This window comes from Castor canadensis, chromosome 5, assembly GCF_047511655.1.
Source record: "Castor canadensis chromosome 5, mCasCan1.hap1v2, whole genome shotgun sequence".
NCBI classification, from domain to species: domain Eukaryota; kingdom Metazoa; phylum Chordata; class Mammalia; order Rodentia; family Castoridae; genus Castor; species Castor canadensis.
This window is the reverse complement of record NC_133390.1, coordinates 180,666,006-180,687,161: the sequence shown is the minus strand read 5'-3', so window position 1 is coordinate 180,687,161 and position 21,156 is coordinate 180,666,006. Positions and strand designations below refer to the sequence as shown.

At 51.9% G+C, this 21,156-nt stretch overlaps 3 protein-coding genes across 10 annotated transcripts in view; 1 reads left to right on the top strand and 2 right to left on the bottom strand.

The window, feature by feature from the left end:
- Positions 1-28: 28 nt before the first annotated feature.
- Adrm1 (ADRM1 26S proteasome ubiquitin receptor) lies at positions 29-6,011 on the bottom strand. Of its 4 annotated transcripts, none has more exons than XM_020167783.2 (10): positions 5,872-6,011; positions 5,131-5,344; positions 4,217-4,333; positions 2,718-2,841; positions 2,369-2,455; positions 1,508-1,589; positions 1,108-1,340; positions 721-878; positions 393-495; positions 29-257 (listed from the first exon to the last, which is right to left on the bottom strand). In XM_020167783.2, the coding sequence occupies exons 2-10, from the start codon at positions 5,341-5,343 to the stop codon at positions 151-153; spliced, it is 1,224 nt and encodes a 407-aa protein (XP_020023372.1). In that variant the 5' UTR covers position 5,344; positions 5,872-6,011; the 3' UTR covers positions 29-150. The 4 variants fall into 4 exon arrangements, with proteins under 4 accessions (XP_020023372.1, XP_020023371.2, XP_073931177.1 ...); XM_020167782.2 differs by having other exon boundaries at positions 5,887-5,984; XM_074075076.1 differs by having other exon boundaries at positions 1,219-1,340; positions 5,887-5,984.
- LOC141423482 (uncharacterized) lies at positions 5,523-15,239 on the top strand. Its single transcript, XM_074075263.1, has 3 exons — positions 5,523-5,574; positions 5,646-6,475; positions 10,096-15,239. Exons 1-3 carry the CDS (start codon positions 5,523-5,525, stop codon positions 10,135-10,137), a joined length of 924 nt encoding a protein of 307 aa, XP_073931364.1. The 3' UTR covers positions 10,138-15,239.
- The window catches only part of Osbpl2 (oxysterol binding protein like 2), a 38,265-nt gene continuing 30,914 nt past the window's right edge, over positions 13,806-21,156 (bottom strand). For all 5 annotated transcript variants that reach the window (XM_074075079.1, XM_074075081.1, XM_020167794.2 and 2 more), the window contains 4 exons: positions 20,886-21,026; positions 18,296-18,419; positions 16,838-16,928; positions 13,806-14,974 (listed from right to left, as the gene is read on the bottom strand). In XM_074075079.1, the coding sequence (XP_073931180.1) occupies positions 14,872-14,974; positions 16,838-16,928; positions 18,296-18,419; positions 20,886-21,026 (459 nt within the window). In that variant the 3' untranslated portion in view covers positions 13,806-14,871. The remainder of the gene's footprint in view (positions 14,975-16,837; positions 16,929-18,295; positions 18,420-20,885; positions 21,027-21,156) is intronic.

Here is a 21,156-nt window from a genome sequence, read left to right as displayed (position 1 = left end):
GCTGGGGACAAAGACCAGAGTTGGCAGGTAAAAGAAAGGACTTTTATTTATTAGCGGGTCAGAACAGGACAGGGGATGCAACAAATCACAAACGCCACTACAGGAGTCACGTGACTAAGAATTCCAATTCCTTAAAAGACTGCAAATAATTTAATCTAGACTCATATCTTCCTCTTCATCTTTCTTGTCTTTTGTGTCGCCCTCCTTCTGCTCGGATTTGGCATTGTTCTGCATAGCTTTGGCAAATGCTTCCACATCTGAAAATGCATTTCAAGAACAGACCAATGAACCCTGGCTCAGAGCTGCTGCTCAAGGGGCTGGAGGTGAGGTGAGAGCTGGACAGAGAACTGAGCTATTCCCACCCTGGCAGGGGTGGAGAAGCAGGTACTTACCGCCCTTGTTGGCAGCCTCCACGGCCTCGGCAGGCAGACCGAACTGGCACATGAGAGGCCCCAGCTGTCCTGAGGCCAAGGCTGCGCTGAACATGCCCAGGGCCTACAAGGAAGAGCCACAGGCTCTAGCTCAGGGGCCTGTGTCTGAGCTGAGTGCTAGAGGCACTAAACCCTGCGAGGCCCAGAGATGCCTGGGGATCACTGAGTTAGCGCCAGTGTAGGGATGCAAGGGCGTGAACACCAGCTTTGTGGGTCATGGGCACTGAGAGACTGCAGGGCAGAGCATTTCCCCCACCCCTCCCCAAGTGCACTCTGGCCCTGCACCTACCTGCTGGAACTGGGGCGAGGTCAGCGTGTTCTGGATCTCATCCGCAGTCTGAGGCAGTGACTCCCCTGAGGGCAGGTAGGGTAGCAGGCGTTCCTGGACGTCCGCGTTGGCGAGGATAGGAGCCATGATCTCTGGCGTCAGCACACTGGCCAGGTCCACTATGGCACAAGCACATGGCTATCAGAGGCCCCATGTGGAGGGCAGCAACAGACCACACGCCCTGAAAACCCCCAACAGTGTTCACAAGGCACAGACAGGTTGGGAGGCTCAGCTTCGCCCCAACTACACATGTGCAGGACAGCAGCTCAGCTCAGGAACACATGCTGGAAAGTCAGTGAGCAAACCAGGGGCAATAGCCTCTCCCTAGCACCGGCACACACTCTTTACCTTGCTGGCCACCTCCTGGTCCAGCTGGCACGTTCATGGTGGCCAGAATGCTCTGCAGGTCACTCAGCTGGATAGGCTGGGTCGGGCTGGCTGCCGTACTGGTTCCATTACCTGAACTGGGTGCGGGACTTGGGCTGGTCGCTGAGGCAGCTGCTGGGGCAGAAGGGGCTGGGGTGGCACGGGCAGAAGAGGTGGAGGAGGATGGGGTGACTGCTGCAGACTGGCTCCGGGAGCTGGGAAGCGTGAAGACAATTGGTTCTACTGAAGACACCATCCCTGGCAAGAGGCTTTGCCATGCCAGGGACCCTTCATTCCTATTTCCCATGTGAGATCTTCTGAAAAGAACACAATGGCACTGATGACAATGTCTGTGCATTGGGGCAGGGTGCTGCAAGCTCACCTGGACGAGGAGCTGCTTGCTGGAGGCCCACCACTCCCCAATAGGCTAGCCAGGCCTGGCCCAGTGAGGGCCCCAAGCCCACCTGCAAGGAACAAGATGTGCTCAGAATACCCCCAAACCCACCTGGGAAAGAAGGCCCTATCGACTTCCGCAGGCTAGAGGAGCAGGGCATTCCAACACCAAAGCCACGAGTAACAGGGAAGGTAGCAAATGGCAGGCCTTGGGAGGCAGTGGTAACCACTGAGATCCTACATTCTGGAGGCTTACTCCACTGAGGCAGATCATTTGTGTTCTGCCCCGTTACAACATCCAAAATTCAGTCCAAGTTCTAACCAAAGGAACATACCCGCTGTGCCTCACCTGAGCTGCTGGGGGGCAGGCCAACCCCAGAACTCCAGGCAGGAGCCCCAAGCTATGTGCTTGGTCCTGCCCTAGGTGAGCTGTGCCCCCTGAGGTGTGGAGCTGGGGCTCATACCCCACTCCCAGCCCAGGCTGAGCAGGCACCCTCCTGCAGGGGCGCGGCGCAGGGAGTGCATGTGAGCCACCAGAAGCGTGAAGGAAACAGCGGGTTAAAAGTGAGCATGGCAGAGAGCTGATGGCTCGCGTCCACAATCCTACTTAGCAGATTGAGACTGGGAGAACGGTGGTTCCAGACTGGTCTGAGCAAACAATTTGTGAGACCCCATTTCCAAAATAGCCACAGCAAAAAAATGGACTGGAGAAATAACTCAAGTGATACAGCACCTGCTTTACAATCAGGAAATCCTGAGTTCAAACCCCAGTCCCACTAAAAACAAAAAAAAGCACAGCGAAGACACCCTTTACACAGAAGACAGTAGTGAGTGAGTGAGTGAGTGTTACCCAGTCCTCCAAGGCCAGCTGGTCCGATGAGCTGCATGAGTTGGCTGTGACTCATATTTCCCAGCAGGCTCTGCAGACCGCCCTCTCCTGGAAAACACAAAAACAAGGGGTCAGATACAGGCCTCCTGTGACCTGGGCCCCAACATGCATGGGCACTGCAGCCTGGGAGATGCTCCCCCAGAGCTGTACCAGGAGCAGAACCTGGAAAGAGGCAGCAAGGGACCAGGAACATCTCATCCCCCAAGAAGGGGATGGAATAGACCAGAACTAAAAACAGGTCTGACTTAGAACCTACCAGACCACTTAAGAACAACTGGCCTGCACCACCCAGGTCCACAGTGACCATTACCTCCAAGAGCAGAGAGCTCATGGCCGCCACTCCCACTGGTCCCCAGTGCTCCAGGCATAGGAGGGTTATTCAGATATTCGTTCACTTTCCGGCAGTGCTCCTCGTCCTGGTCAGTCTTAGGCTCCTGCAGGGAGGACACAAGAACTGAGCAGGCCACATGGGAGCTGACTTGTGCTGGCCACTTGTGAGCATCAGCACAATCAGTCCTCCCAATTCACACAGAACCTGAGGAGGAGACAGGACCCAGCCTAGGTGTTGAGGGAAGACAGCAGGCACACCTCCTGAGCCTGGGGCTTTGTACTCTGCCATCCCCATCTGCTGATTCTGGGTGGTGGGTGATGCCCATTTCCTGCTGGAGAAACTAGAGCTGACAGCACACAGCAGCCTCCAGGGATGACTCCTCCCCTGGCCTCCTTCCCTCAGCCAGTGGATGTGCTGCACTGACCCTGCATCACACTTCTGCCTGAGGGGTGGAGGGGGATCCTGACAGCTCACCCTGAAAATCCCCAGAACTGCAGACAAGGGACCTATACAGTTCAAGCACCTGCTTCAGACCTTGCATGGTACCAGTGAGACAACCCCTGCCCTCATGGCAAAGGGACAAGAAAGCATTAAATGAGTAAAATCAGGAAATAAGAGGGGTAGAGAGGACCAAATGAGCCTTGTGCCTGCAACCTAGGCACTCAGGAGGCAGGAGAAGCTCTAGTTCCAGGCCAGCCTAGCTAAAAAGATAGGTGATCAAAGTTGATAGTTTGTCAGAACTACCAGGAAACATTCTGCACCAGTAGCGCCCATCCTTTTTTGTAAGTAAAGTTTTATTAAAACACAACCCCATCCATCCTATTATCCTCAGCTGCTTTCCATGTCCTTGGGCTCAGGTGAGCAGACTATTGGCCCAGAAACAACTGCTACCTCTCTAGACTGTGTTGGGGAGGGCAGCAGTCCACTGTGTACTGGGGCAGAGACTGTCCAAACTGTAAAAATGTGTGTGTGCCTCAACATACAAGCCCAGGTCTAGCTGACAAGCTAGAGAAAGAGTCTATGCCCCCGGCCAGTCTATGCAACACAGCCAAGGAATGGAAACATGCCCAATGGCCACCGACAGGTGGCAGAATGAGCAGCAGTTCCCTGATTCAAAGGACACAGCAGCTATAGAGAAGGGAATCATAGCCTCTAGGACATACTGCATGGGAAAGCTTGGAGAGGATGCGCCACTGTTACGGAGTGCCAGTGACCCATGAAAGGGGACAGTGGAAGATGGAGGAACCAGAAGCAGTGTACCTGTTGATGCCTACCTGTCCAGGGTTCCACACCTCAAAAGGGGGCCAGGGCCAGAGCCCAACCATGAGCCTTACCCACTGCAGTAACACTCAGGAATCAGAGCTCCATCAGGCACACCAGGGCAGCACCAGCTGGTATGTGAAAGCCAATTCTACCACAAGGCAAGAAAGCTCCTGACAGCGAGAAAAGCCAAATCAAAAAACAGCCCCGCTGAGTACCTGCATCCAGAAGAAGAGTCGCTTGGATCCGGCCTTAAACTTGAGCACATAGACCCTCCCGCTGGGACACTGAGGCACACGCTTGAACTCACAGTCGTCAGGGAAGATAATCAAATCCTGGCAACCAAAAGCAGAATCATCCTCCTGTAGACAGTGGCACTGAGGCCCTGGGTATCCAGGGAAATCTGACAGGGTAGGGTGCAGAGCTCAGTCACCACTGTGAAGGGTGAACCCCAAGTGAGGACTGGGAGAGGGGCTGGTGGGGGGAAGCGAGGGCAGGCAGGGAAGGTGAGCCTATAGATCTTGAAAAACTTAAAAACATTCTGGGATCACTGAGGCTTGCAAAACTAACAAAGACTAACAAAGAAAGTCAGCCGGTGACTCATGCCTGTAATCCTAGCTACTTGGGAGGCTGAGATTGGGAAGATTGTCATTGGAAGTCACCAAGCAAGACCCCATCTCCAAAATAATCAGACCAAAATGAACTGGAGGTGTGGCTCAAGCCGTCCAGAGCCTACTTTGCAAGTGCAAAGCCCTGAGTTCAAACCCCAATCAGGCCAGCAAATGACTAAGTAAATAAATAAATAAATAACAAAGAAGAGTTTAGTTTGAAAAAACCAAGAACTCTAAAGAAAGTAGGAGCAAGCTCTCTTCCAATTGCTCTGATGAAACTCTTGGTTTTTACAGACTTTTCATCTAAAGTTTAAAGCCAGGAATGAGTCGCCAGCTGATTTTGTCACTAGGTGTTAAAACCTCATGGACGCAGGACTGTAGCAGAGTGGCCAGAGCAGTCTGTCATCCTCAGACTGGGAGGACCCACCTGCCGGACAGGCAGCAGTCCCCACACAGCCCACCTCCTTCGGGAACCCCGAACCTCTGCTGGCCGCTCACGGAGCAGAGGGGCCGGCACTTACATCTTCCACGGTCCCAGACGTCCTGTCTTTCCAGCAGAAGTGAATGAGAGAGTCGTCCGTCTGCTGAATGTACACTAGCCCTTTCCGTTTATCTGGGGTGACCGTAGTTCCCTTTAATGACATTTTTCCTGCCCGAAACTCCACCAGATACTTGTTGGAGGACCCTCGCGAGCCCGGCACCAGGCTTGGGAAGAGAGCGCCTGAAGTCGTCATCCTGAAAGGGCAGAGACGGCCCGGCCGTGTGCTGTCCAGTGTGTCCCCCGCTGCCCCGCCCTCCACCGAAGCGCTGCTCCGCCCGCTGCTGCCCCGGCCGCGCAGCCGCAGGGCCCGCCTCCGGCCAGCCACCAGGGCCGAGCTCCGGGCCGACCTGGGCGCCTCTCCCCGTTTCTCAAATGCACCTAAACCGCGCCGCGGCTCGGGCTCGCGCGCCCCGCCGACGTCACTGTGACACTCGCGAAGCCTCGTCGCGTTCAAGCGGAGCTGGCTGGGGACAGCCCCGGCGGGACCGTGACCAGGCCGACACCGTGTCTGCGGGGCGCCGCGCGGCCGCCCGCGTCCTGCCATCTCGCGGACCAGGGCCATCGGCCGCCCTCGCCCGGCTCCCGCGGCAGCCCACCGAGCCCACGCGAGTTCCCGCGCCAAGCCGGCGAGGGGGCGCTGGAGAGACCCCGGGATTCCCGCCCCGGCCGCCGCACCGCCCCCACTGCCCTGGCCCGCGTCCGCCCCCGGCCGGCCCCACACCTGGCTACCGCCTACACTCGGCCAAGACGCGCCGTCCGAGCTAGCTCTTCCTCCTCGGCGCCTGCCGGGCCCCGCCGGAAGCCCACGCTCGGCCCGCCCCGCTGCCGCTCTCGCCGTCGATTGGGTTCCGTCAGTCGCACGGCCGGCCCTATTCCGCTCTCAATTGGTTCGTGCGGCCGTCCATCGCGCTCGCCCCGCCCCGTCCCGCCCCCGCGCCGGCGGCTCCCTTCCGGCGGAAGCGCGGGCCCGAGGCGCGCGCAGCCCAGAGCGGCCCCTATTGTTGCTGTGTCATAGGGGAGCGGCGGCGGCCTCTGGCGGCGGCCCCGTGGATTGGCGAGCCACGAGCCCACCGCCACCGCCGTCCTCAGCCGGGAGGCTGGTGTCCCCCACGGGGCTGCGCCCAGAGGACAGGCGGAAGCCAAGGAGTGGGACCGGGCTCCGCTGTGATGGAGCCCCAGGGGCAGGTGTCCGCGACGTCGCTCACGGAGTCCCCTATGGAGCCACCGCTCCAGGTCCGCAGGAAGCCACCTGTCTGCCATCCGTTATTCCGCGAGCAAGAGTCCGGGGCCTGAGATGTAACGAAAGTAGTCGCAAGCTTGGAAAGGTAGGAGCGAGGCGGCCGTCAGTCCTTGGAGTCCATTTGACGGCTGAGTGCCGGGGCGGGAGGGGCGCGCAGCTGTGGGCGCCACGATTCACCACCTTCCGCGAGTTCCCGAGACGGCTGTGCTCTGCAGCTTTTTTCAAAAGTGCAAGAGGTGCAAAGTGACTTTTCACTCAGCATTGCTTCCAGGACTTACTCACGTTGGCACCGGCACTGCAGCCCATTTTTCACTCCTGTGTAGTACTTTGATACGCTAAGTTCTTTTTTTTTGGACAGGACTTGGGTTTGAACTTAGGGCTTCTCACGTGCAAAGCAGGCGCTCTACCACTTGAGCCACATCTCCTGTCCATTTTTGCTCTGGTTATTTTGGAGATGTGGGCTCCTGAACTATTTCCCTGGGCTGACCTCGAACCATGATCCTCTGAACTCAGCCTCCCAAGTAGCCAGGATTACAGGTGTGAGCCACCAGCACCTGCCAAGTTCTCCACTTTTTGCATCTGTTTTTGTTGGTGGATGTTGTCCTGTTTACTTTGCTTCTTTTTACTGCTTATAATGCTTGAGCTTTAAAAATTGTTATTGATCTAAAAAGTCACCTTTTTTTTTTTTTTTGAGAAAATATAGGTATCTTTCATTAGCGAGTAATCGGTTTGCTTTTGCTCTTTTGCAGTGTTGGGGATCCAAAACAAGGCTTTGTGCATACTAGGCAAGGGCTCCACCATTAAGCTACATCCCCAGCATTGTTTTCTTTACATTTTTATTATTAGCATCATTTTTAATTTAATATTTTTAAATGTCTTCCTCTTAATTTCTAATATGGTAAATATCAGTAGATAAAGCCCCCATAAAGAAAAGTTCTTTGGGGTCCTCAATAATTTGTGTGTGTGTGATGCTGGGGATCAAACCCAGGGTCCTGCACACACTAGGCAAGTGCTTCACCATGGAGCTACACCACAGCCTCAGTGTTTTTTTGTTTTTTTTAAGAACTGGGGATTGAACCCAAGGAACATGAACTCTCTACCACATGACCTACACCCCCAGATCTTTTGTCTGTAGTTTGGTTTTGAGGTAGAGTCTCAATAACTGCCTAGGCTGGCCTTGAACTCATGATTCTCCTGCCTCCGCCTCCTGAGTAGCTGGGATTATAGGTATGCACCACCACACCTGGCTCTGCCTCCATAATTTTTAAAAATCTGAAGGCTTTTAGTGATCAGAGAGCTTCAGGGAGGCTAGCAAGCCTGCTATAGCTGGTGACAGATAGTTGCTGATGTCACAACATAAAAATGTGCCCAGTGAAACAAGGAAAAGGGAAAAAAATGAGAAAACCCAACCTGGCTTCCAAGCACGCAGCCTGCAGGCAAGCGTCACTTTTGCAGAGCCACAAAACGTCAATAAGATGCCATTTGGACTGGAGGTATGGCTTAAGTGGTAGAGCTTCTGGTTTGCAAGCATAAAACCTTAGTTCAAACCCTAGTCCCACCAAAAAAAAAAAAAAAAAAATGTCACTGAAGGCCCCAGGAAGCACGTTTTTTGGAATCCAAAGACCACTTGTGTTTCCTCCAGGCCATGATCTCTAAGGGTCCTGGACTCAATCAGGAGAGCCTTGTGGCCTGGGTGGCTCAGAAAGAGCCGAGTTCTTCACACACACTTTGGGTGACACCATGTTCTTTCTGTGAGCTCTGCATGCTGTTAGTGGACAGGCATTGTGAGGTCACGTCAGGTGCCCGCTCCCCACCCCAAGGGCTCCTCCACGGCACTGATGGGTGGCTGCTAGGTGACCTGCACAGAGGACCTAATGGTGCGTAGCCCCTGGCTGTCATCATAGTCATGAGCTCTGTGGAACACACATGAGAGTCTGTGAGGAATCCAAGGGAAGCGGGACGGGCAGCATTACTGTTATCTTGACCCCTGACCTATGCTGGCTACACTGTGGGTGGTGTCCACAAAATATCTTAGCCTAAGGTTTGTGCTAACCAATCAAATTCTATAAGGGGAGTAATTTTTATTAGTCCCACAGGCTGGGGGTGTAGCTCAGTGGTAGAGCATTTGTCTAGCATGCACAAGTCTCTGAGTTTGACCCCCAGCACAACTAAGACAAAAACAAGCCCAGCTGCAGAGAGCAAGCCTGGCAGCTGTCCATAGCCCTGGGTGGAGGGAAGGGGAGCTGCTCCCAGCCCTGGGGCACAGCAGCAAAGTGGGCACGGGACTGGACAGGCAGTCGAAGGGAGGTGCTCCAGATGCAGAGGCACATTTCATTCAGAGAGGAAACAAAGTTCAATTCACCTTTCAGATTGCTTACCAAAAGAAAGCAATGACCACAGCAAGGGCTAGGGTACTTGTGCTGGAAATGCAAAATGGTGCAGCCGATGGGAGAGGCAAGTCTGGATTTTTCTTCACTTTTTAAATTAGTAGACCTGATTTTTAGAATGATTCTAGATTTACAGCAGAACTGAGCAGAAAGTACACACAGTCCCCACTGTTCCTCTCCCCACCCCCTGGCCTCGCACGGGCGCAGCTTTCCAGCAGGCAGTGCGTTTGTTACAACCAAAGAACCTGGTGAGTACTGAGCCGCAGGCCCGCAGCTCCCACACTGAACACTGCGTTCACCACTGTAACGGAGTACTTCAAGACACGCTTGTCAGTTCTGGAGGCCGGAATTCAAGGTGAAGGCACTGGCAGGCTCAGGTTGGTCTAGCAAGGCTGCTCTGCTTCCTAGGTGGCACCTCGCAGCTCCCACCTCCACAGGAGATGAGTGCTGTATCCTCACACGGCAAAGGTGCCAGAGCAAGCTAGGACACCTGTCACCAGGACCTCAACCCCGTGCATGAGGGAGGGGTCCTCATGGCCTGCTGGCCTCCACACACCACACGGGCCACTAAGTTCCAACACCTGCATTTGAGGCACAGTCAAACCATAACAGCATCGTACGTTCCGGGGGGGTTGCTGCTGTTATTTTGTGATGTGGCGTCACTTTGTAGCCTGAGCTGGCCTTGCACTCACAATCCTCCTGCCTCCCAAGTGCTACCAAAGCGTTCATTCCATGAGTTTGGCCCACGTCCACCACTACTGTATACATAGAGTTCGCTTGGCCCCTTTTGCGCCTCTGGTCCCTCACCTCTTTACTGTCCCCATGGTTGCCTGATACAGAATGTCATCATGGGGCCGTCATCATGAAATAATATGGCTCTGTTTCTATGGCTTCAGCTCCTGTTTCTTCTTAGCACTGAGCAGTATTCCTCTCTCTGGTGGCATGTCAGTTTACTTGTCCACTGACCTAATAAAGGACATCTTGTTCACTTTCAAGTTTTTGTAATTACAAATAAAGCTATTATAGACGTCTGTGTGCAGGCCTTCGTATAGACATGCATTTTCAAATCAGTTAGGTAAATACTTAAGCTTGACAGTGTGCTGAGGGTTTTTGTTTTGTTTGTTTAAGACAGGGTCTCACTATGTGGTCTAAGCTGGCCTCACCCCACAATCCTCCTGCCTCAGCCTCCCAGGTGCTGGGATTGCAGGCATATACTACCAAGCCCAGCATGGGTATGTGTTTTCATTTCCCTTGGTAAATACCTAGGAGATGATATAGCTGGGTCAAATGATGATTGTATGTTTAATTTTATGAAAAGCAAAACACTGCCACCTCACCAAAGAAGATAAACAGCAAATAAGCCTGAGAAAAGTGCTGGACATCAGAGGTCTTTAGGGAATTGCACGTGAGAACAACACGGAGTACCACAACATCGACAGATGACTGACATCGGGAGCCTACCGATACAGACAGGGAACACTCACTATGTTTGTGGGGTTGCTTTACACGACATCTTGCAGTGTCATAAGACTAAACACTGCCAGGTGTGGTGGTGGCCAGCCTGGGCTACATACCATATGGATGAGACTCTTTTCAAAAAAGCGAAAAAGAAAAAACACGTTCATACAAAAAACTTTCTTTCATGAAAGCCCCAAATTTGAAACAACCCAAATACCTATCAGCTGGTGAGGGACAAATGGTGGTACCTCACTGCTCGGTGACCGGCAGACACTGACTGCATGCTCCCACTGTGAACCTCAAGTGCACTGTCCCACGTGAAAACGTCCAGGCTGCAGCAAACCACAGGGACAAGGGCCAGACCTGCGAGGTTCAGTTTGATGTTCACAGAGGGATTCTGTTACTGTAGACAGGTACTGACAGTTACAAGAGTAATAAACCCACTGTGCAAGTGTGTATTCTTGGCTGACATTTTCATGCTACATGGATGTTGGTGAAGAACCAGGCACAGTGATGAGGAAGGCCAGACACAACATGGCCTGAGGCCAAGGGGAGGGCAGCATGAACGTGGTGTACTATTGTCCTCTGCAGACTAAGTGTGGGTTTACACTTTTCCTAAACCTTGGTTCCAAATACAGCTCAAGTAGGGGACTATCCCACAAACTCAACACTGTAAGACCCAAAATGCAGTTTTCACTTTGCAGAAATCTCATGCCATGCGCAGAGGTGGTGAGAATCATGTCCTCTGGGTGTGGGGGTCGAGAGAGAGGACAGTCCAAGTGCTTTTGAACTGTAAGTTGTTTTCATCAAACTATTACAGGATCCCAGTCTTAGCCAGAGTGCTAAGAACTTTCTGTGCACTGACCTGTCCTCCAGGCCCAAGAGCCTAAGGCAGGACACCAACCCTCAACACCCTCCACTCTATGTGAGCTCTGTCTACAGGACAGGGACTAGCTGTGCTTCTGACATGTGACGCATACTGCTTTTGGCTTTTATGCTGGGGATCGAACCCAGGGCCTTGCACATGCTCTGAACTACATCCCCATTTGGGAGTTTTTAATTATGTCTTCACCTCATTGCTCCTCATTACAGGGTAAGGACGATAAAAACTTGCAAACCCCCCTTTCTGTTGGGAGAGCCTTCAGCAGGAGCGGTGCCTGGATGGAAGCTTCCCTTTAGGGGCTGAGTGTGGGGCTGGTTTGCCTCGTGGGAGGGGGCCGTAGGATGGGGACACCACAGATTGATACTCACACAAACTCTCCCAGGCTTCTGCTGGATTCCTGGCCTTGTGCTTGGAGAACAGTAAGCAGATGGAATATCCTCTGTGCTTGGGTTAATGCCTCCCCTGCTGGACATGTGAGTTCATTTAGACAAGTGGCCAGTGGCACCTGTGCCAGGCTTGCCCAAAGCTCCTGAGGTTGTTAGGGCTGTGTGGGTTCCCCCCACGCCCCGAAGTATGCTGGGTCCTGCTAGGTCTGAGACCTATCAGCCTTGCACCAGACTGCTTATCTGAGCAGTGTGCATTGACCTCTTGACAAACATGAGTGGCCATTGTGCACTTTGGGGACAGTGCTTGAGAGGTATGACAGTGACTGAGTGCGCCAATTGGCTGGTTTCCCATTTCTCCACAGACAGCTATGAGCGCACGTGCAGGGTTGCTTCCCTGCTGAGAGCACTATGTTAAAGCTGTGCTCAGAAAGGTTCTACCAGCGCCTTCGCCAGTAAAAGCCCAAGTTCACACTCCAGCGGGGATGCGCAAGGCTTTGGAGGGGTGGTGGAGCGGCAGAATGCTGTGATGCCCATCAAGGACAAGGCCTGATCCTCTGCCTTCTCATGACTCAAACCAAGCACTGACGGATGGATGTGGGTGCTGCTCCGCCTTGGAGAACAGCACTGGGTCAAATGTGACATAGCCAGTGACTGAAAGACCATCTTTTGTTTCAGTGGGACTGGGGTTTGAACTCAGGGCTTTGCGCTTGCAAAGCAGGCGCTCTACCACTTGAGCAACAACACCTCCAGTCCATTTTGCTTTGGAGATGGGGTACTCGAAAGCTGTTTGCCCAGGCTGGCTTTGACTCAATCCTCTCAATCTCAGCCTCTCAAGTAGCTAAGGTTACAGGCATGAGCCACCAGCACCCAGCACCATCCATCTTTTAAGAATGTGTATTTTAAACAGATCCACCCCAAGGATGTTGGAGCAGCTTGAAATTTCCAACAGCTCACTGGAAGTGAGTCCTGGACCTGGGAACATATGACTGAGTTTTAATTAATTAGGAGAAAATCAAAATGCTAAGTTCTTTTTTCTTCCTTTTTTTTTGGGGGGGGGCAGTACCGGGGTTTGAACTCAGGGCCTTACACTTGCTAGGTAGGCACTGTACCACTTGAGCCACTCCACCAGCCCTTTTTTTGTGTGTTGAGTATTTTCAAGACAGGGTTTCAAGAACTATTTGTAAGAGGCTGGCTTCGAACGGAAATGCGACCCTGATCTCTGCCTCCTAAGTAGCTAGGATTACAGGTGTAAGCCACTGACATCAGGCTTTTTTTTTTTTTTTAAATGAGACAGGGTCTTACTATGTAGCCCACACTGGCCTCAAACCCCAGATTCCCCTGCCTCAACCTCCTGAGTGCTGGGATTCCAGGCATGCATCATCACTTCTGCCTCAAAATGTTTAGTTCTGTTGGGAAAAGCACGCTGCACTTTTCTTTCCATGAGGACATCCCAAGTGACAGGACTCCTTGCAAAGCACCAAGGCCTCTGTTAAGGCTACACTCAGAGGAGACATGGGCTCAAGAGCTCATCTTTCAAGTCATCTACAGAGAAGCCCATCAGACAGCATTGCTTTCTCACGAGCTAGCGAGGGCAGAGACGGCAGCCATAAAAATTGCTATTAGGCTGGTTGGTGGTGTGACTCAAATAGGGTGTCTGGCAAGTGTGAGGCCCCGAGTTCAAACATCAGTACCACCAAAAAAATTAAAGCAAAATAAGTTGTAATCACTGCCCAAGATTGCCTTGGCACACAGCTGTCCTTCCCACAGCTCTCCTGCCCTTTCCCCCTGGACTTCTGGTTTCAGCACATGCACAGGTACAGGGTAGACAGTGGGATCTATCTGCATAGCTGATGAGCCCCCAAAATACCAACGGCCTGGCCTCAGGAGAGGATTTGGAAATGGAACTTGCTGGCCCATTGTTTCGGGCAGAAAAAAAATGGACTCATTGGTAAGAGGTCATTAGCCTTTCGGAAATACAGTTGTTTTAAATGTGCTTAGTCTTTGACCTTCACAGCTTTCCATCTGTACTGTGGAATGTGGGGTGCTCGGCCACCACCTGGAAGAGCAAATGACCCACCAGAAACACAGTGCTCTGCTGTATCAGACATTTCAAAATATCCTCTTGAAATGATGCCAAAATAATAAAGCCTTAGAGCCATCTGAAAAGGCACCAAGTGGCTGCATTGGGGATCTTGAGTGGATGGTACAGAGATGACGGCCAGCCCCAAGAGGACGCTGGCCTGACCTTGACACCTCAGTTCCAGTTTCCAAGGCTACAAAAGCAAGCTTTCAAAACCAGTGTTGGCCTTTAAAAGTGTTTTAATTACAAAGGTGATTCTGAAGCATGGACACAGTGAGGAAGTCTGGTCGCTCAGAAGCGCCTGATTTAGTAACCCACACTCAATACCCTATGCGTGTACACAGCAGACTGTTGCACGAGCTCTGCTGTGATCTGTGGTGTCAGTGTTTCCACATAAAGCAAGTCCGCCATGACAGACACATCTGCTTATGGTTGTCAACTGACACCAGGTGTGTGGAGCCTGCTTCTGACCTCCGCAGCACACAGCCCGCTGAGACACACTGGAACATGCATGCAGGGAAGCACAAGACTGAGGAATACAGGCAAGGTGAGTGAAGAAACAACCTTCTGAGGAGTGGGCATGGTCTGCAGTGACAGAATCCTTGGGGACAACAGGAGCACTGTGGACAGAGGCAGGGGCTCCTGAGGGGGTTTCTCGTCCACACTGCTTTGGCTGTCACAGGAACCCTTCACTTGGACAGTACACATTGGTGATTAATGCATTTTCTGCTCTTCAGCAAAACACCGTTCAAGTAGTAGTTTTAACTTAAATATTTTAAAAGTAATCTTTACATTACTCAAGATTGGTAAAAAATACAGAATCTGACAACTTTTCACTTCATTCACTTGGGTGCTCTGGACACCTCCACTTCTCATTGCCATGTCCCTGGCCCACAGGTTACTTTCAAGATCCACTTTCCCCACATGGACTGGGTTTGAAACACTTCCATAGACCTGTGCCCAGCCTTGCAAGAGGCACGAGGGCCCGCCTACCTCTTCCTCTAGCCACTCAGCGCGGGCCCTCTACTTCCTCCTTGCCACACATTTTACAACAGAGCCTGCTGCAAGCAGAGCACTGTGCACCTCTGTCACCTCAGTGGACTTGAGGGCTCAAGTGGAGCTTCATGAAGGGAGACTGCGACTTAGTGAAGTGCGGGCAATCAGAGGTTAACTGGAATGAGGTCCTGATGGGGACAAGGCTGTCCCCAACCATGACCCTGGTTGGAGACGCTGATCTCTGCTGTGGCAAGTCCATCCTTGCAGGCCTCCCAGCCGAACCCTAGGACCTCAGTAGATGTCGGGGCAGTCCGAGAAATTCCGCTCAAAGTAATCCCCTGCATATAACCAGTCAGGAGTCCCAGTATAGGGGTTATTGCCTGGGTAAAACCACCTGCAGAACACAAGGGAGGCAGTCAGAAGGTGCAGCCTTAAAACAGCAGCTTGTGCGTTTTATAAGTCCAGCTCAGGGCAAACCTTCTGTAAGAGTCACCCATCAGTTTTCACTCACATCCACCATGTCAGGGTCACTTCCCAAGCAAACCTCAAGGTGTTGGTATTACCCCAACACCAAGCCCTATGTGGGCCCCTCCCAGACAGCAGTGCCCATAGGGCAGAGAGAAGGTGCCTATGGCCTTCAGCCTCAGGGGTTTCACCCACTGGTCTTAGAAAAAGCCTCCTACAGTCACTGCCCTGATGCCGACAGTGCCCTCAGCTGCACTCTGCAGTGCACACCACGGCCCCACCACATAGAAGCAAGTGCAGACATTGGCAGTTTACCATGAAGTACATCTTGGGGGTGCTTGCTCACAAAGTGGAGTAATCATCTTCTAAGATGCACCATTTTCACAAAAGCTCTACGTACATGCGTGTGTGCCCGTGTGTGTGCATATGTGTGTGTACTTTCCTCTCTTGAAACAGTCTCACTATTACTCCAGGCTGGCCTCACAATCCTCCCACCTTAGCCTTCCAGGTGCTGGGATTACAGATGTGCTTCACCATGCTTGGCTTGAACTTTTAATACTTTAAAAAAACAATAAAGGAATGCTATTTTCAACTGCTTTTCTCTGGAGCAAAGGCAAATTCGAAATGTAAAACCATTAGAAGCACAGTATTAAATTGAAAGCCCAACCATCAAGAGTGAGTTTCAGGGGCTGGAGTCCAGCCCAGCAATGTAGGGCTTGCCTAGTGCATTAAAGGCCCTCTGCTGCACAGTGACAAAAGGAAAAAGAATTGGTTTCGACATTGGTTCAGAGGTAGATGCCTGTAGTCCCAGCTACTTTGGAGGCTGAGCAATGGATGGCTTTATCCTAAGAGTTCAAGATCGGGCAGCACAGTGAGACCCATTTTTTAAAAAGCATCAATGGCAGCAACCTGTTAAGATTAAACTGCTTAAAGCATTTAAATATTTTTGCAACAGACTCAGGTTTATATATGTGTGTACACATCTTACACTTAATTATTATAGGACTTTACTGAGTCCTTATTAAATTCTTTTTTTTTTTTTGTGGGACTGGAGTTTGAATTTATTTTCATATTTTGATTACTAAAATATTGGAGCCATTGGAATCAGAAGCAGGACTAAAGCTCTCAGTGGCAGACACGGGCTCCAGAGTCAGTGTGTCCACCTGGTAAGCACACGTCCTCCACATGCCCCACCCACCTCTGAGCTATGGCTTCAAGTCCACAATAAAGCCTTTCCTGGGCCTGGAACATGACCTGTGGGAGGACCTGAGCTGCAGCCTGGCGCTGCACTTCAGAGCATGGAGGGTGTAGCCTCTGCATGGCTGCATCGCTCATGACATGGTGTAAACGTGGGGATGTCATCCACACCCTCTGTTTCTGTTGTGATATGCTAGGCTCAGGGTACACTTTGTCTTTAAATTGGCCATAATCAGCAAGTGTTCTGGGTCAAATGATGTGACACAAGATGATGGCAAGGGCTGGCTCTGAGATGACCTGTCCTCTGAGACAGACCACCATGGCAGGGGACCTCTGGCACAGTGTGCACTAACCAAGCCTTGATGTGCATGATGGAGCCAGCAGTCAGGGCTGCGGTGGAATCATTACCTTTGTGGACCCATGGTTTGCTGCTGCCCAGCCATCTGGGTGTGGAGGGCTGAGTGTAAGGAGGTACTGCCCACGTGTATGAGCTTCCTTACTGCCCCCAGGTGTTTGTGGTCCTCATTCCTGTCCCAGGTGTGTGGGCCACCTCAGTGCCCAGGTTTGTGGGGGCCCTCTCACTGTCCCACCTCACCTGGTCCTCCACTCCGCCTCCTCTTTGGCACGCTCCCTGCGGGCTTCTCTCTGTTTTTCCTCCAGCCGCTCCTTCTCCTGGCTGGCCAGATCTAGGTCCAAGAAAACAGACCTCTGTGTCAGGGTCAGGCTGGTTCAAAGCTTCCAGTTATGTCAGAAAGAGATGCCAGACCCCCACCCCTGACCGATAGAGGACAGGTCTCACTCTGCCTGGACAGCCATGGGCAGTGAATTCTGATCCCAGGAGACCAAGCAGAGTCCCAAGTGCTAAGGCTAAGCTCCTTCCAGCACCAGGTGAGAGCACCTCCCCAGGTAAGTGAAGCAGGAACAATCATGCTGAACCACAGCCCTCTCAAGGTGGGCTCTGTGGTATGCTGAGCAAATTAATGCCACTTGATGCCCAAGTGGGCAGGCAGGTGGCCAGGAAGGCAAATCAACATATCCCCAACATGTAGGAATCCAAATCCATTTCATCAAAAAAAATCCATTCAACCTTGACCTTCAGGATAAACTGTGTGGCTTCTGATGAAAGACACAGGGTGACTCTGAGTATAGAACAGAACTTGCCAGTCTTGGGTAAGGATGGGAAGTGGACCTCCTAGACTGCAGGCTCTGCTTCCCTCTCCAGCCACAGCCCTTGAGGGGTGGGTTTCCTCTCTAAAGTTATCATGGCAGCAAAGCCCAAAAGTGAACTAGTGAGACAGGCTCCCCAGCGGGGAGTTTTGCTGCCACTTGATCTAGCCTGGGAAGCAAGAATCTCACTGGGACATTAAAACCTGAGCTAGGTGCTGGTGGCTCATGCCTGTAATCCTAGCTACTCAGGAGATAGAGATCAGGAGGATCACGGTTCAAAGCCGGCCCAGGAAAACAGTTCTGTGAGACCCTATCTTGAAGAAACCCTTCACAAAAAAGAGCTGGTGGAATGGCTCAAAATGTAGGCCCTGAGTTCAAGCCCCAGTACAACCCCCACCACACACACACATAAATACCTGAGCACTAATGTACACGGTGTACATTCTGACAATAACAGGTGTTGGTTATGGGCTGCTGCTCAGTCCTGGCTCAGAAAGAGATACAGCATGACAGTGACTGCATGGGTGGTCCACATGGACTCTGAATGAACTTTAGTTTTGAAATTTTTTTTTTGGGGGGGGGGGCAGTGCTGGATTGAATTTAGGGCCTTACACATTTGAGGAAAGTACTCAAAATGTAATTTTAATACCTACTGAATTTGATAAGAAGTTAGGGACTTGATTTTGCATATATCCTTTCTCTTTTGTTGTCCAGTAATAGTGTGACAAAGGCCTGGTCTGTGGCAGGCTGGAGACTGAAGTCTCACCACAGTTGGTCTGTGAAGCCCTGTCCTAGAAGGGCTGCACCCAGCCTGCTGGTTGAGTCAGAGGTCTGCACACTCTTCTCATGGGGAAAGCCCCCTGGAATCCTTAGGGCCAGTGCCTACCCATGTTGCCGTTCTCCATGCCACGGATGTCGGGGCGCAGGCGGCAGTCTGTGGGTGGCAGGGTCTTCTCCATGCCTGACTCCAGCTCGTTGAGACTCACAGTGAAGCTAGTGAAGTTGTACATCTGCAGGAAAAGGACAGGAGTGCATAAGGGGCCCGTGAGTCAGCTCTCAACACCAGTTGCCAGCCCCTCATCAGACATGCCCCTGCCTGGACGGAGGGTCCTGCTTAGCCAGCACCTGTTTGGCCCTGCCCTGAGACAAACGGCCTGCCTTTGGGCTCCTCCTTCCAGCCCCTGCCCCTCCCAGGTTTCAGTCCTGGCTCTTCCATCTTAGGGCATCCCATGCACCCTACATCCAGGAAGCAGAGGTCTCAGTCCAGGCAAGACCTTCACTCTCACTTCCACTCAGCATCTCTGGATGCCTGGGAAAGACCTCGAGCTCAGCACACCACAGGCAGGATGTGCAGACTGTGTCTTCCTCCCGCTGCTCACATCCTGTGGGGCCTGACTTCTCTGCTCTGCCCAGCCTCCTCTGCCTGCAGCCATGTCTCACCAGCACGTGGCTCAAGGGCTCAGGAAATGGAAATCCTTTCTGGTCACCCCTGTTCAAAAGTGACTTCCTGGGCACCCACGTCACTTAGCAACAGGTAAGGTCCTCAGAGTCCCCCACACCTTATCTTCCCTGAGCCTGTGGCCCTCACACACCAGTCTGCTCCTGGGGGTTGGGCCCTCTGCTGACTATGGCCCCTGAATGACCACAGCTCACCCCTGCTTCCTTTTGGACCCCACCCTGTCACTGTAGCCTCCCTGCCCTAAGACATGCTTCCCTAGCAGCCTCTCAGGTGCATGTGGCTCCCAGGAGTGCAACCTCTGCCTGCTGCCAGGGCCCAGCCTGCTGTTCGCGAGCCTGTTCCCAGAGCTCCAGGCCCACTCAATGCCTGGCAGGCATCACTGAACCAAAGGATGGAGGAACAAGTGTTCTTCTGAAGAACATGTGAGTTTTGTTTCTCTAGAAAATAATTTAGAATAACATGGTTAATCTAGCTCATACTCCCCTAACACAGTAACAGTGGTGTGGTGAGGCGACATGCTCTCAATGCATGGTCCATTCTCCTCTTTCCTTATTTTATGCTTGTTCTGTGGCATGTATAGACGCAATAAACAGCACAATGAAAATCTGTACGTTGTATGTATGTTTTATATGTAACATAACAGAGACACATAGCGTGTGCCATGATACGTTGTTATGCTTGTCATATATTACGTTAACGTTACTTGCATTAACATATGTAACATAATTTATTATGTATGTGATAACAATTGTAGGCCAGGTACAGTGACACACACCTGTAATCTCAGCTACTCAGGAGGCAGAGGCAGGAGGTAGTATCCAAGGCCAGCCCAGGCAAAAAAGTTAACAATACCCTATCTCAAAAAACAAGCTGCAAATGATGGTTCACATCTGTAATCCCAGCCATGTGGGAGGCATAGCTAGAAGATCCAAAGCCAGTCCTGGGCAGAAATGCAAGATCTTGCTGGGCACCAGTGGCTCACACGTGTAAGCTAATTCTAGCTACTTGAGAGGCTGAGATCTGGAAGATCGCAGTTTGAGGCTAGCCAGGGCAAATAGTTCAAAAGACCTCATCTCCAAAACAACCAGATCAAAATGGACTGGGAGAGTGGCTCAAGTGATAGATACAGTGCCTGCTTTGCAAATGGGAAGCCCTAAATTCAAACCTCAGTCTTACAAAAATAAATTATTTTTTTAAAAAAGCAGGACCTTTCTGAAAACTAAAGCAAAAAGGGCTGGAGATGTGATTCAAGTGGTAGAGCTCCTGCCTAAAGCGTAAGGCTCTGAGTTCAAACCCCAGTACAGCCCCCAAAAAATCTAAGTTCAATTTTCAAAAAGAAGTATCACAATGCATTTAATCATCTAAATTTGTAAGTCAGCAGTGGGCCGTAGCACATGTCCTAGCTACTTGTGAGACTGAGTCAGGAAGATTACTTCAGCCCAGGCTTTCAAGAGTTCAAGGCCAGCCTGGCAACATAACAAAACTCCATTTCAAAAATAAATAAATAAAAATAAATTAAACTGAGAAGTCAGAAAAATAAAAACAGCCTCTTTAAAGGGGTGTGCAGCCCTCTCTTGATGAGATGCAATGAGAGCACGGCTGAGTGCTGGTATGCTTGGCAAAGGACAAGAGTGTGTGTGGTGGGAGTGTCAATGCTGTACAGACTGAGACTGGCCAAGACATTGATGCCACACACACTGCCAGGCATAGGCTCTCAGGTCTCATGTGGGCACCACAGAAGACAGGGGCCTACCTCAGGCTGCCCCAGAAAGCAAAGGCCTTGGGAGGGTTCAGTGGCTCAGCTGCAGAAGCAGGACACAGTGATGTGATGGAGCCCCCCCATATGCTTGGGGACAACCAGCTGAGGTGGCAGGCAGGGACAAGGTGGAAGAGCTGAGGGCTGGCCAGAGAGGCCTAGGCTTACAGAGCAGCACAAAGGCTCAAGGGACACAGACCTGGGTGGAGTTGGGAGGCTGGCCTGGCAAGAGAGCGGTACCAGGGCTTGAGGGACACAGACCTGGGCTGAGTTGGGCGGCCGGCTGTTGATCCTCCAAAGTAGCTTGCTGCCGGGAATGACCTGCACGGTCTCCTGAGCCACAGGCACATCATCAGCCACATCACCAGTTATGTCACTGTCAGCTTTCTCAGGACCGTCGTCCTGAAACACAGGACACCCGTATAGCAGTCAGCAGGGGAACCTGTTCTTACAGCACTTTGAAACCTGTTCTCAAGACCCTGCACAGAGGTGAGAGGTTAAGAAAAACAGATTTTGCCTCACTGGTGAGGTT

What these genes read in the sequence shown, in the direction of transcription:
- LOC141423482 (XM_074075263.1), top strand. Translation starts at nt 5,523, where the DNA reads ATGCACCTAAACCGCGCCGCGGCTCGGGCTCGCGCGCCCCGCCGACGT. An exon ending in CGCGCCCCGCCGACGTCACT is followed by an intron (nt 5,575 to 5,645) that starts GTGACACTCGCG and finishes GACCGTGACCAG; the next exon opens with GCCGACACCGTGTCTGCGGG. An exon ending in GTAGTCGCAAGCTTGGAAAG is followed by an intron (nt 6,476 to 10,095) that starts GTAGGAGCGAGG and finishes TTTTATGAAAAG; the next exon opens with CAAAACACTGCCACCTCACC.
- Adrm1 (XM_020167783.2), bottom strand. Translation starts at nt 5,343, where the DNA reads ATGACGACTTCAGGCGCTCTCTTCCCAAGCCTGGTGCCGGGCTCGCGA. An exon ending in ACCAGGAGGTGGCCAGCAAG is followed by an intron (nt 879 to 1,107) that starts GTAAAGAGTGTG and finishes CTTGTGCCATAG; the next exon opens with TGGACCTGGCCAGTGTGCTG. An exon ending in GGAGGCTGCCAACAAGGGCG is followed by an intron (nt 258 to 392) that starts GTAAGTACCTGC and finishes ATGCATTTTCAG; the next exon opens with ATGTGGAAGCATTTGCCAAA.